At 39.8% G+C, this 15,021-nt stretch overlaps 1 protein-coding gene across 1 annotated transcript in view; it reads left to right on the plus strand.

The window, feature by feature from the left end:
- Positions 1-1,577: 1,577 nt before the first annotated feature.
- RBL1 (RB transcriptional corepressor like 1) overlaps positions 1,578-15,021 on the plus strand; it is a 36,497-nt gene continuing 23,053 nt past the window's right edge. The window contains exons 1-11 of the mRNA XM_066623235.1: positions 1,578-1,705; positions 3,605-3,805; positions 4,761-4,825; positions 4,910-5,038; positions 5,147-5,307; positions 6,493-6,542; positions 7,154-7,340; positions 9,016-9,182; positions 11,002-11,114; positions 12,817-12,920; positions 14,726-14,863. Of these exons, the coding sequence (XP_066479332.1) occupies positions 1,653-1,705; positions 3,605-3,805; positions 4,761-4,825; positions 4,910-5,038; positions 5,147-5,307; positions 6,493-6,542; positions 7,154-7,340; positions 9,016-9,182; positions 11,002-11,114; positions 12,817-12,920; positions 14,726-14,863 (1,368 nt within the window). The 5' untranslated portion in view covers positions 1,578-1,652. The remainder of the gene's footprint in view (positions 1,706-3,604; positions 3,806-4,760; positions 4,826-4,909; positions 5,039-5,146; positions 5,308-6,492; positions 6,543-7,153; positions 7,341-9,015; positions 9,183-11,001; positions 11,115-12,816; positions 12,921-14,725; positions 14,864-15,021) is intronic.

Raw genomic sequence — 15,021 nt, forward strand, 5'->3', positions numbered from 1 at the left:
ATGCAAAGGAATACCAGCAGACAGCCACTAGAACAGACAGTGCTGGGGTGAGGTGGGCCAGTTACTCTCCCCCTGCTAAAAAAAAGGAGCACCCACTTGAAAAAGTGCCTGTTATGTCTGAGTGGGTGCAGAGGATCTCACTGGGAAGTCTGTGGAACTTCCACAGTGAATACCAGCAGGAATACCAGCAGACAGCCACTAGAACAGACAGTGCTGGGGCGAGGTGGGCCAGTTACTCTCCCCTTGCTAAAAAAAGGAGCACCCACTTGAAAAAGTGCCTCTTACACAATTAGCAGATATAGCGGGCAGAGCTATACTGGTGTTTCTCAAACTGTGGGTTGGGACTCACTAGGTGGATCGTCAGCTAATTTTAGGTGGGTCCTCATTTATTTCATTATTTTATTTTTAATATATTAGACCTGTTATTACCATGGTATTTGACTGCATTTGGGGAAATTACTTTTAACAGGCTACTACAGGGCTTTTCAAACTGGGGTGTCGTGATGCCCCAGCCTCTGGGCCCTGGATCATGCTGCTCAGGGGGCTGCAAGGGCTTGGGTGCACTTACCCAAGTCTCCTGCATCCTCCCGGGGCTGCGGGGAGCCCGGCGCAACCTTTGGCAGGCCTCCCCACAGCAGTGAAAGCAGAGCTATCGTGCCCTGCCTCCGCTAAAGCTCCACTTTCACTGCTGCAGGGAGCCCTGCCGAAGGTTGTGCTGGGCTCCCCGCACCCTCAGGAGGCTGCAGGAGGCTTGGATAAGTGCACCCAAGCCCCTGCAGCCCTCTGAGGTGCCACTGCCTCCCCCCCAGCACATACAGTGGCTCAAACTCTCCATGAGAGTTTGAAAACCACTGGCTACTATGAAGATGCTTTTAACAATGATAGTCAATGAGACTTACTCCTAGGTAAGTGGGTTTAGCCTAGGGTTCTTAAAACTCTTCCTGCTTGATGATGTCACTTACGGTCATGACATCACTTCTGGTGGGTCTTGACAGATTCTCATTCTAAAAATGTGGTTCCCAGTGTTAAAAGCTTGAGAACCACTGAGCTATACAATATGGAAATATGAAGTTCTGCCTAGGTTTAAAATTGCAGCCTTTCCCCCTTCTTGATCAGGTTATTCATTAGCATCATTTTTGTCAAAATTAATTGCAGTTAAGCCTAACTTAACCCTTACATTGCGAAGTTGTGTTTTCTGAGTTTACTTAAACCTCTAGTTTGAAAGAGGAGATGGTAGGTCTGTTGTCCTGTGAATGCTTACTACAGATTTCTCTTATTTTTTAAAGTATCATGCAGAAGCTCCTGGACTGCCACAATTCATACCCTTAACAGCAGATTAAGACAGTGGTTCCCAAACATTTTCGACCCATGGCTCCCTTGACCTACTTGCTTTTGGCGTAATAAAATGTTTTGCTTTGGGCAAATGTGACCTCTTTCAATTCATTTCTTTCTATCTTTCAAAAACTAATGAGTTAGGGAATATAAATTTTAAAGTTTATTTCAGATCTTTTCATATTGAGATCAAACTGAGAATTCTTGCTTTTGAAGCCACTGATATTTCTTTTTGACAGGGGGAAACTGTACATTGGTTGGCTTGTGCTCTGTATGTCGCTTGCCGTAAAAGTATAATCCCCACTGTAGGAAGTGGCTTGATGGAAGGAAATTGTGTGTCACTGACCAGGATACTGCGTTCAGCAAAGTTGAGGTATTCTTAGTTTATTTATGTTTTACAAGTGAATGAATGTCTATACCTGTTGTCACGGTTTTTTCTTTTTTTCCGGAGTTGGCAACTAATATGGTATACTTATTATTACTGTTTCTCAAGTTCACAATGAAGACGTATATCCTTTGTCTCCCTTGTGTTTTAGATTGTGAGCCTTCAAGTTAGGAACTTTTCTTTTAAGGCTGTGTAAAGCAGCATGCATGTGACTTGCGCTAAATATGTTATCTTAAACATTTTTACTAGGAAATTGGTTGTGCTATGTTCAGTGGAATTTGCATGCTATCTATTTGGATTTTGTGCCCTTAGATGTGAAATGTTTCTTTAAAAGTTTTTTACTCAAGTGCAGTTACTTTGAGTTACTAGAAGATTCTAGACAAGTGCCTCCTCCCTTCCTATGAACTTTAGACAATAGATTTAGGAACAAGTATTTATGTGTACCTTACAAATGCAGAACATTTTGCTGCATAAGGCTAAGATTACAGTGGGACCTGAGAATCCATGGGGGATCTGTTCCCAGACACGCCCCCCCCCCCCCCGTGGATACAGAATTCTGCAGATAATTAAATCAGTGGAGGGCCCACGTGAGCAAACTGGAGGTGCTTCTCTGAAGCATCTGGTAGGCTTTCTGAAGCAAGGGGAGGCCACATGCAACCTCCCCATGCCTCACCTCCTGGAAACCCAAACAGAAGACACTAATGGCAGCTTAAAAAGGCATAGCACAGGTCTGTTGATGGAGTGTGGGAGGCGTTTGTGTGGTCTCTTATACCATGGTGAGGTTTTGGAGAAGATTGTACTTTGTAGTCTCTTGAGTTGAGAAGATATTCTTTTGTTTGCTCTTTAATAGTGGTTTCCAATCTTACCCTGGTTATGGCACCCTTAGTGTCTCAGTAATTCTTTTACACCACCCCTACAGTTCCGTCACTATAGGGCCTGCTTACAGCTGGAACTTCTGGAAAAATCCCACAGTGCCCCTGTGAATTAGCCATGGCTCCACAGTTTAGGGACCGCTGCTCTATGTTTATGATTGAAGTGGTAATGTCTTGTTTTTGCAAGTGAGAGTTGGGGGAGCCTCAATGGACTTTCCCTTATTGCAGGTGAGAGTTGGAGGAGCCAGAATGGACTCTTCCATATTGCCAACGGACAAACTAACAGGATTCTCCTAGCTCTGAAGCAAGCTTATTTTGTTTCAAGTGGTGACTTGAGACATGCGCACTGTTGAACGCTTAGCCCTATGAGATCAGACATAATATGTCTCTTTACTACTGGCTTCAGCAGTATGTTCAGTTTTTGCAACCAATGTTCAGTTTTGTGACCCAAAAATGGATGTGGAGAATCTAGATTCAAGTCCTTGCTTATTAGGTTGGTCAGGCAAGTCAAAAATGGATGCGGAGAATCTAGATTCAAGTCCTTGCTTATTAGGTTGGTCAGGCAATCTCAGTAGCCTATTTTGCATGGTGGTTATGACACTGATTCACAAATACTGTATATGTTAACTTAGGCCCAATCCTATCCAGTTTTCCAGTGCTGGTGCAGCCATGTCAGTAGGGCATGTACTGCATCCTGTGGTGGAGAGGCAGTCACAGAGGCCTCCAGAAGGTATGGGAACATTTGTTCCCTTACCTTGGGGTGGCATTGTGGCTACACCGGTGCTGGAAAATTGGATAGGATTGGGCCCTTAGTGACTGCATAGCATTTGCATATTGTCTCAGCATAGCAGTTTTTGTTGAAGTTGCTCACACATCCAACTGTGACTCATTAAGTATTTTAGAATCAAGAGATATACATATGTTTGTAAATCAGTCTGAAATAATAAACGGCAAAATACCTTGTATGCCAATATGTTATGACAGAAAAAGCTGTAATTCAATTTATTCTTTTCAGTTTAATTCAGTTTTTTAGTAAAATGAAAAAGTGGATGGACATGTCCAATCTGACTCAGGAGTTTCGAGAGAGAGTGGAGAGGCTGGAAAGAAACTTTGAAGTGTCCACAGTGATTTTCAAGAAGTTCACACCAATATTTTTGGATATATTTAAAAATCCTTATGAAGACCAACCAAAGCTACAAAGAAGCAGGAAACAGAGGTACTATTGTTCATTGATGGTATTCTGAATTTTATGATGTAAAACGAAATTAAGTTTTAGTAACTTTGATTGCTAGCTTTCTGATAAGATGTACAGTATCAACATCAAGAACAATGACAAAAACTTGGCAGTAGCTTTGCAATCTAGTTACAAAGAGACATGAGGAAAAGGGTACAAGAAAAGTTAGTGGAGGAAAAGAGACACTACCATGTATAATTATGTATAAGAGATGTAGGTCTTAAAATTGATTCAAAAAACTTGGGTCGACTTATACAGGAGTTTATACTGTAAATCTGGTCACAAACTTGCTCTAGTTAATTAGCTAATCCTCGCTACCAAACTAGTTAGCTAGAATTCAGTGCTCTCTGTATACTTCAGCAGGTACAGGTCAGCCTCCTTAGGCTTCCTGTCAGAAGGCACACCTTATTTATTGGAGGCCTGAAAATTTCTGGACAGGATTGGTGGAAGATGGCTTGGTTCTACCACCTCCCAGTATTGGTCTTCCTGCTAAGAAGATGAAGAAAAAGCTAGCAGGAAAGAATAGTGGCAGAACCCTGCTGTTTGGGCAAAGAGGCGCCTTAAAAGTGGTGTTTTCTTATACAGTATTTAATGGGGCAGGGGAAGCAACTATTCCCCTTCCCCCATTATGTCATTTCTTTCCATTGCTGTTGCCTTTTTAAAGATAGTGAGCCCTTTGGGGACAGGGAATCATTTATTTAGCTATTTAAAATACTTTCCTACTTTTTGTTGAAAAGTGATGAAAAACAAATTTTCTTTAATAACAGGCAAGCCTAAACAAAATAAGTAAACAAATAAGAACGATCTTTCTGAACCAGTGTATTTAGAAAGAAAATCACATATTTACATGGTGACTGCATACTGCCAATTTGAAAGTAGTTTTGAGTGGTTTTTGTATAATAGTATTCTCAAACTGAAATTTCCCGTCTTTCAACAGGCGAGTGCCATGCAGTGTTAAAGACCTGTTCAACTTCTGCTGGACATTGTTTGTTTACACAAAAGGTACATAGTGGTCTTTATTTCTAAAATGTTCCATTTTAATGATTTGGCGTTTGGTTTTAATTGACAATATGATCTCTTCCAAAGGTAATTTCAGTATGATTGGAGATGATTTAGTAAACTCCTACCATTTACTTCTGTGTTGCTTGGATCTGATTTTTGCAAATGCTCTTCTGTGTCCATATAAAAAAGATCTATTGAACCCATCTTTCAGAGGTATGTTCCTGACTTATTTTCACTAAAATATGAATTTTTCATATGACTTTTGAAAGGGGTTATTTATTCATCATAGATTCTCCTTCTCTCCCCTGCCCTCCTTTTAAGGTTTACCAGCAGACTTCCACACAGCTGACTTCAGGGCCCCTGGAGGACCTCCGTGCATTATTGCCACACTCTGTGAATTACATGATGGTCTTTTGGTGGAAGCCAAAGGCATAAAGGAATATTATTTTAAACCCTATATCTCAAAGCTCTTTGATAGGAAGGTATGCATTCACAAATAATGTTTACCCATTGATAAAGTAATAGGACTCAAATTGCTCTTGATGGAGAAAGACTGTATCATGCTGTGAAGGCTATGTTTTCCCTGAAGAATTGAACTGAGGAACATTTGATGAAAAAGTATGGGGCTTATCCTAAGTATATCTTTGCTATACATTTTTGTTTACTTTTAAGTGAAATGATGGTTTGATAGCCTCATCCTCTGCTCTGCTACAAAGGACTTTTTTTCCTCATCTTTGTTGGGCAATCTTGCTTTTGCAACTGTTTCTGCTTGTCGGGCTGACCTAGCCATTAGACTGTCTGAAGAGGGCACTTTGAGTGGAAGCTGTGAACTGACTGTGATCAGGAAGATGATTGGGACAGCAGCACCCATCTTTTCCTCCAGCACAAGAAGCAGCAGCAGAGCAATCCATTTCTGATCTCTCACCTTTCGTGAGAAATCAGAATTGCTTTGCTCTCCTTTTTGATAAGGAGTGAGAGGTTTTGCAAACCTCCTTCCTCTTACCTTCAGCTCTGGCATTGCCTCCTCCCTCTTGCTCTGCCCCATCCTTTTGAAACAAGCAGAATGAATGGGGCAGATTGGGTATACCTGCTGCTTCCCTGAGTAGCCAGGTGGGTGAGGAGGAGGAGATAGCAGCAACAATGGTGGTGAAGTGTGCACAAGAGGATTATTGTTTATTTTAAAGGAAACTTACTAAGAACTTACTTTATTATTTACAATAAGAAACTTACTTTATTATTGTTTATTTTAAAGGAAACTTACTAAGAAGGTTGGCAGATCTGCCCCAGTTTCCGCTGCAGACACCATACTTGTCTGCTTGTTATATTTACTACATAAGAGGCTTTGTCATCTAGTACTTGCCTTGGTGAATAGAATATGCACTGCAGTGCATGTGGTATTCTGAAGGCAAAATAAATGAAGGGAGGGAGAAATCTCCAGGAAATCAAAAGGAAGAGAATCTCCATTTATTGATTTATTTCAGTGATGGGTGTCTGCAGAAATTATTGAAGGAAAAGATACCTGCTTTATATACGTTGAGCAATATAATACTTCTGTATTTCTCCTTTAATTGGCAAGTGCAGGAAATACTGCAATTATTGAATTTGGTCTGTTTGCTTGTTATATGGATTGCTGCTTTTCTCATGTTTGTTTGGGGTGTGTTTTTCAGATTTTAAAAGGAGACTGTCTCCTGGATCTTAGTAATTTTGTAGACAACAAGTAAGTGTTGTGTTTGAAATAAAGGCATTCAGCTAATTTCTAATTTGTCAATCTCTTTAGCATCCAGTGATAAAATATTTTGGAAATTGCTCTTTTGTATGTAATGAGAGTACTACTGATGAATAGCAAGTACAACAGTTGCAGGAATAAATACTGTTTGGAATATTAAAATAAATTAGCGTTCCCTGTGGAGTGCTGTATTACTCTGGAGTACACACAGGATCTTGAAAGATGTGATCAAACCCTAAACAACTTAGAGATGTGATATGAGAAGGTTCCTTTGTAGGCACTGTCATTCAAATTGTATAGCACAGTGATGGGCAATCAGTAGGTCACAGGCTACATACAACTGCACCTGAAGCTTTATTTGGGTCCCTATTGAACTTGAATCAAGTTGTAAAAATGGAACCCATTTAAAAGCACCACTGATAGGCAGTGCATTTTTCTACTTATATCTCATCAAATTGTTTATGGGTTTCAACTTATTTGTATAGAGTAGGTGTATATAAATCAATTAGAGTCAGTAGTTTGGGAGGGGGGAAATAGATAAAATTGAGGTAAAATCAATTTTGTGTCTCTTAACATTTCCAATAGTGTATCTTTTCTTCCAGCAAAGCACTGAATAAGGAATATGAAGAATATGTTCTAACAGAAGGTGACTTTGATGAGAGAGTTTTCTTGGGAGCTGATGCTGAAGAGGAAATTGGAACTCCTCAAAAGTATTCTACTGATATGCCTGTGGGAAAGGTGATGACAAGAGCTCACGTGGAGTGCCATCTTCAACAGCATTTTGAGAAGGTACTATAATTAGTCATGTTGTCTTAGAGCAGTGTGTTTGCTGTGGTAGTCTCTGAGAGAAGAATGATGATGATGTTGGAAAAAAGAAGCAGTGATGATGAGATTTCCTGACAGAATTCTTAAAATGATGCTCTGAGTGAACCACTCTGATGCGCTTCTGTTCTAATGCTTTACCTTTGGAAGCCAATATATTTTTGGATAAAAAAAATATATTGGCTTCCAAAGGCGAAATGTGTACTATTTTTTAATACAGCGGTTCCATTCTGTGCTTAACTGCGTTTTCAACAAATAACTGAAATAGATTCGTTTTAGTACAGCTCTTGGTCAAAAGAAATAAGTACATTCATGTGTATCAATGGACACATTTATATTTAAGGCTGTTTACTGCTATAAAAAAAATAAAGACACTTCAAAATATCTCTTAAAAAGAATTTCATTGATAGGTTAGAAGCACTGCTGTCTTGCTGAGAATTAAAACACCAGGTAAATGATTTACAGTGGGCTCACAATTGCTGCTAACATGACATTGTGGGTAATAGATAAGCCAATCAGTGATGCAAATACGCATCTCAATCACTACAGCATTTTTAACATCAGGGCTATGTGTCTAAGGGGAAGGATACAGCCAATGCTAATGCAAACCTTCTAGGTGTGTTTGGAATTATTATTATTATTATTTATTATTATTTTATTAATTTATATCCTGCCTTTTTGCCCCATGGGCACACAAGGTGGCTTACAACAATTAAAAATACAAAAATAGCGATTAAAAACAATAATTAAAACAGGTGCACATAATTAAAAAATCTAAAACAAGCCCCGTGGATTCTAATATAAAAGAGAAAAAAGAGAAGGAAAGCCCGCCAGCCTGTCAGCAATTAAAAGCTTTGCTTTTAATTAATTAAATTAATTAATTAATTCGTTAATTAAAAGGAATGGATTTACATGGTGTCCTGAAATGGATTACCATAGTAAAGTGGGGATCCACTATAATTTATTTTCATACTCTAATCATACTTTTTAAATATGCATAAAAATCCATTGTGTATCATTGCTTTTATATCTGTTTATGGGTCTTGAATGATTAACATAATCAAAGAAGAAATTTAGCTATTTCAGGGCCCAGTCCTATCCCAACTATCCAGCACTGATGCAGCCATGCCAACAGGGTTTGCCTGCATTATGGGGGTCAGTCATGGAGGTCTCCTCACGGTAAGGGATTGTTTGTTCTCCTATCTCAGGTCTGCGTTGTGGCTGCATCAGTGCTGGAAAGTTGGATAGGATTGGGCCTTCAGTTGTCCTTGGTTTGTGATGTAGACAAAGGTGCCACTACTCTGGTTTTCAGAGAGGAGTAGGAACCATTTTGCTCAAGTTGTGGTGAGTATTGGAGAGCAATACAAGGAAGCACCTTCTTGTGAGATTGGTTGGGATAAGTATCAGTACATAAATCTTGTATTGATAGTAGTCACTATCTTTGTGTATGTTTCAATGCCACTCTGTTGAGACCAAACCCTGATACCTTCAAGTCTGACATTTTGTGCTTTTTTCAGTTTTCTAACTAGTGCTACAGCCCTGTTTGAACTTCTTTTTGGGTACTATGTATAAAGTGCAGTTGTGCATATTTGTGCAGTTAACTATAGGCCTAAATCAACTGAAAGAAATTTTCATTTGTTAGAAAAGATCATTTGCTCCCTCAACTCCCTTGACTGGCAGGAGGTACCTGAGAGAGAAGGAACCAGTAATTACTCCAGTTGCTTCTGCAACACAAAGTGTCAGCCGGTTGCAAAGCATTGTGGCAGGACTGAAAAATGCACCAAGTGAGCAGCTTGTTACTATTTTTGAGTAAGTGGTTAATGTATTTTCATTTTCTTTTCAGATCTGTATCTTTTATCTCCCTAACTTTCTGATTTTTATCAAGTAATTTTTTGCTCTGAACTGGGGACTAATATCTGAAGCAGTGTTTCTAAAACTGTGGGTCAGGACCCACTAGATGGATCATGAGCTATTTCTGGTGGTTCCCCATTCATGTCAATATTTTATTTTTAATATATTAGACGTGATGCCACCATGTTATGTGACTGCATTTGGGAAAATGTAACAGATCTGTATTATTAACTGGCTACTGTGTATATGCTTTTAACAATGATAGTCAATTGGGCTTACTCCTAGGTAAGTGTGGATAGGATTGCACCCTAGGATTGTTAAAAAATTTTCCTGCTTGATGTTGTCACTTCTGGCTATGACATCACTTCCATCACAGACTGTGACATCACTTCCATCACAGATTGTCATTCTTAAAAGTGGATCCCAGTGCTAAAATGTTTGAGAATCGCTGATCTAAAGAATCATGTTGTGTTTTCTGAAGTGCAGGCTTCCTCCTCCTCGTGTTACATGGCAACCACTTTTTGAAATTAAGAACATTTTCAAAAGCAGTTTGTAATATAGCACGTGTGTCTTTGCAGTTCAAAAAACAAGTCAAAAATTGCACTGGATTTTAACCCACTGAACTAGAATAGTTCTTTGGATTTCAGCTAAGAAATGTAATTACATATACACAAATCCGGCATCTGTGGTTTCATTTATCTGTGGATCAGAGGATTCCCTCCTCCTGCACCCATTACAAGTAGCTTTGTTTTACCGTAGTAGTAGAATTTGCAGCACTGTTGCTTCTTCCTCAACATTCTCGCTGAACTGAAGAACCAAACGTGCAGGTAACCATCTTGCACACTAGAGGGCAACTAATAGGAAGCAGGATAGTTCCTGCTTCTTGTTAGTCTCTCTGTAGCGTGCAGGCTTGTTTGGATAAATTCGTGGAGGCTACTACTAATCATGGCTATTTAATACCTCCAGTTTCAGTGGCAGTATGCCGATGAGTTACAAGTTGCCAGGGCTGCAGTGATGGGACAGAAGGTAACCATTTCTCCTGCTTGTGTGCCTGCCAAAAGGCAGCTACTGGGCCACTGTGAGCAGCAGAATGCTGGGCTAGACAAACCTTTGGCCTCATCCAGCAGGACTTTTTTTATGTCTTCCATTCCTAGGCATATTTGTGTTTAGCCAAGGCTCAGTGCAATGGTAGGGAGGAAGGGAAGTGTTAGTACTGTGAAATGTTTGTTTTGTGACTTACTCATTACATGTAGAACATGTAAATCAGTTATGCTATGCTAAGATTATTGTAACAGATTTATCAGCTGGAAGATTTTGTAATTCTACAAGCTGTAACATCGTTCACTATTTAAATTTGGAATTGCAGAAAATGGTCTAAAATAAGACAGTTTGCAATTCAGAATGGGGAGTAGCAACCCAAAAATTACACTCCAGACCTTTACCCTTCCTCAACTGTAAGCCTTTAGAATGTTTTTCTATTTTGTTAATACCTTTTCTTTACTGCAGTTGCTAAATATGTGGCAAGTCCTGTAGTAAATTGCATATACACTGACTCCCCATGTTATGAATGGCTGTTTTGGTGCTTTTATCCTGGAACAAGACATCCTTTCCTTTTTTTGAGCAACTGTGATAGTGCTGGGCCAGTAAGAACCAGATGTTTTGAGCAGTGTACTCTCTAGTTTGTGTACTGACCCCTGGAACTCAACTGGTACATAGGTAGGGAACTTAGTATGTATTTATGGAAACTTAAGAATTTTTTCATTGGATTCTACTATAGGTCTTGCGTTCATAATCCTATGGAAAACATTGTGAACAGAGTGAAAGAGATAGGTGAAACTTTCTGTCGGAGCTATACTCAGTCAACTGATGACCAACCAGGATCTCACATTGGTAGGAATGGACAAAAAAACATAGAGCATGTACAGGTTTGGTCTTGAAATCTGTAAAAGGGGGATGGTGGAAGATAAATAATAATAATAATACTGGTATTATTATACCGCCTTTCTGGTCATCAGATTACTCCTCTGACTTTATTCAAGGCAGTTTATATAGGCAGGCTATCTCTAACCCCCCGAGGGGATTTTTACAATAACAGAAAGGTTCTATCTTTCAAAATACCGCACAACATTTCAGATGGATCTCTCATAGTCTGGTATCACTTCTGGCCCCCAGTTGCCTTCCACACTAGATCTCTCACTTGAAGGTCAGCCACTTCTTTGCTCACACCAAAGAGCAGGTGGAATAACTCAGCTTGTCAGCTGCTTCAAGGTCTCGCCATTCGTGGAGCTGTTGGTGGCCTCAAATTGGCGACCTTCAGATGTTATCTTCAGGCTAATGGAGGCTCTAGACCAGGGGTGCTCAATAGGTGGATCGCGATCTACCGGTAGATCGCGAGGCAAAATGAGTAGATCGTGGAGCCCTGTCTCTCCAAACTTAATATGTCAGTTTTGTCTAGTGACTAGATGAAACTGACATATTTAGCTGACACTAAACTGACACTGAAACTGACACTTTAGCTGCTCTTCAGGCATGCAGCAACAAAACTGATGAAACTGACTAGACTCCAGCAGGGGCTCCATACATTAAAGGGGGTGTCTGTCAGACGCTTCCTTCCCCCCTGGGTAGATCTCCGGGCCTTGCTGGTTTTCAAAGTAGCTCTCGAGCCAAAAAAGTGTGAGCACCCCTGCTCTAGACCAAACCTCCTGTCCAAGATCTCCCCTTACCCATGTGTACATTCTTATAAGACTCAGAAGTATTGAGCACTTGTCTTGGTGCTATTTCAATGAGAGAAATGAGCACCTCTTTTATAGTTGTAGATATAGATACTGTTGGGTTTCTTTGACCTTTTGTTTGATACACAGGTGTCTTTACAGAAGTCAGAAGCAAAAATTCTAATTGCTAGTGTAAAGCTATGTTAGGTTTTTTTATAATAAGTACTGATAGCTTTATTGTCCAGGGAAATACCATAAATATGTATCTGTTCAAATGCTAGAATTTTTAGGTGGCATATGAAGTATGTTGCGTTTATGGCTCAATCCTATACATGTTTACTCACCTGTAAGTCCTGGTATATTTAGTAGTACTTGTCCTTCGGCACAGGATTGTGCATATCATGTCTGCATCAGCGTTTCACAAACTGTGGGTCACAACAAAGTATTAATGGGAGCCACCCACTCTTTTGACCTCCATGGGCCCCAGAATGCCTTGCAGAAGCAACCAGAAGCAACTTCCATTTCTTATCCACAACTTTTGATTTGCTTTCATAAGTTCTGGTTTGCTTCCACAAGGCACTCTGGGGCCTGTGGAAGTCAATGGAGTGGATCGTGGGCCTAGCACAACCCTGAAGCAGCCTCTGGTAGCTCTTGGTAATGCTTTGCAGCCCTGCAGGGAGCATCAGGTTGCAAACTTCTACAGAGAATGAAGTAGGTTGCAACAGTTCAGTTTGACAACCTCTAGCCTGCATCCTTTCATTCTTCTTCAGTATAAAGCATCATACTTTGTGCTTTGTGTAAAATATTATATAATTACCATATATAATTGTAGATAAGCTTTGTAAGATTTAGCATCATGATCGCTTTGTTTTAAATTGCAGATTTTGCTGTTAACCGATTAAAATTAGCAGAAATTCTGTATTATAAAATCTTGGAGACCGTAATGGTACAGGAAATGAGAAGGCTTCATGGGAAAGACATGTCTGTAAGTAGACAAGGGACAAGTGGGTAGATGTTTACGTAATCTTTCATTCTGAAGATAGAATTTGATTGTACGGGAATGTCTGTACATTCCTGTTCTTGTAGGTAGGGCTGCATCTCAGTGGTAGAGCCCATGCTTTACATGCAGAAGATCCCAGATTCAATACCCAGCATCTCTAGCTAAGATTCTTGGATAGGAGATGCTGGGAATGACCTCTGCCGGAGACCTTGGAAATCTTCTGCCAGTCTGTAAGTAATATTAAGTTAGATGGACCAGTAATCTGCCTCAAATAGTCAACTCATATATTCACTCTTCTCTTGTACTATTTTTTCCTCTAGTTGCTAGCTAGAGTTACTCTGAGAGGTGATTAGTCCTAGTTTGCCCAACCAGGAGAAAGGAATGCAGGCATAATTTTTGTTTTAAAGGTGGGGTCAGAGTTGGTAACTACCGTGTTAGCTTTCTAGCAAGTTCTCTACGTGCAAGACTGCTAATCTAAGTACACATGTGCGCCACTTAATGAAGGAGATACATTCTCCTATTCCTGTTGTTATTCAGTTAGGTTGTTAAGCGAACATTCAACCCAATCTAGTGCCTTTGTTGTGTAAACAGGCACTCCATGCCAGAAATTAGGTGGCTGCACAGGCTACTGGACGTAGATTGCCTCTTGATTGCATTAAGGATCTCTTTGTTGTATAAACCGGCACTCTGCTGCAAGCTATAGGAGTCCTGACTGCCTCATTAAGAGCATCTTTGTTGTGCTTTGACCAGCATCGTATATATGGTTCATCATTAAGCAGAAGGTTGTTAAGTGGCACACTCCTCTACTAATTTCTCGAACAAGATTTTAAGACATTAAACTAACTGAGAAATATTCAGTCTTCTGTGCTATACTAAAATAATGTACAGAATTTGTTACTGAAAATAGCAATGGAAATTTTCAGGATAAATGTCAGTTATAAATCATGCTGCTGCTGGAAACTAGAGATAAATGCACGCTTGGTTAAATAATTTACCTTGGTTAAATAATTTTTTAATAATTTAAAAAATCTGTGTATAAATAGGCTGGACCTGTAAAGCAGAACGTCTGCTTTACAGGTCCAGCCTATTTATACACAGATTTTTTATACAAGGATTTGACTCAACACGAATGGCCCCTGCAAATGAGAAGGAATGTGCTGATCCCTGGAGAAGGGGAAAAATACATTCCTTTAAAATCAGTTTAAAAAACTGAACAGTCCTTTAACAATAGCCTCCTTAATGAGAGAGAGAGAGAGGGCAGCTGGCTGACAATCCTTCTCTCTCCAGCGATTCCTCCCTTCCCCCTGTGAAAGAAATGCAATCACTTTGCATTGGTGAAGGGAGGGGCTGAGTGAAGCTCCTTTCTAACCTCTTGGAGGACGACTGATTGATGGATTGTCTTCTTAATGACTCTATCTTACATCACAAAAGTCAGCAAGGCTGTTTTTAAATCACCTGAGCAAAGAAACTTTGTTTTTTAAATTGATTTGCTGTAGTGTGTTTTTTGCCATCCACATGAGTGCTTTGAAGGGAATCCACGCAAATAATGAGGCTCAACCTCAAGATTTAAAAACAAAACTTTGGGTAAGGGTTTCTCCAAATAGGAGAACTTTACAGGAGGGTTATGCTGTCATTGATCTCTCTAATATTGGAGCATCCTTTGCCTAATGGCCTCAAGTTCTCTTGCTAAAACTGCTTGAGTATTTCAAGTGTCATTAGGTCAGTTAGTATGCTTCTCAAACTTACCAGTTGTGTTTTGTTTACAATTACATTCTTCCTGATATTTCTAGGCTCTTTTAGAGCAAGATATTTTCCATCGTTCCCTGCTGGCATGTTGTTTGGAGATTGTGCTGTTTGCGTATAGTTCACCAAGAACTTTTCCCTGGATCATAGAGGTTCTTAACCTTAGGCCGTTCTATTTCTATAAGGTAAGCACAAGCAAAGCATTAGTGTAATATATCTAAAGTGGTCAAAGTGTAATTTCACCCGTTATGCAATCTAGGTTTGTTTCTGAACATTTTGTAGGGAGGAGCAGTAATCGCAGCTCCCTGGAAAGTGTGATGAATAATGCACATGTTGTTTTGAA

The sequence above is a fragment of the Tiliqua scincoides genome, chromosome 4, assembly GCF_035046505.1.
Source record: "Tiliqua scincoides isolate rTilSci1 chromosome 4, rTilSci1.hap2, whole genome shotgun sequence".
NCBI lineage: Eukaryota > Metazoa > Chordata > Lepidosauria > Squamata > Scincidae > Tiliqua > Tiliqua scincoides.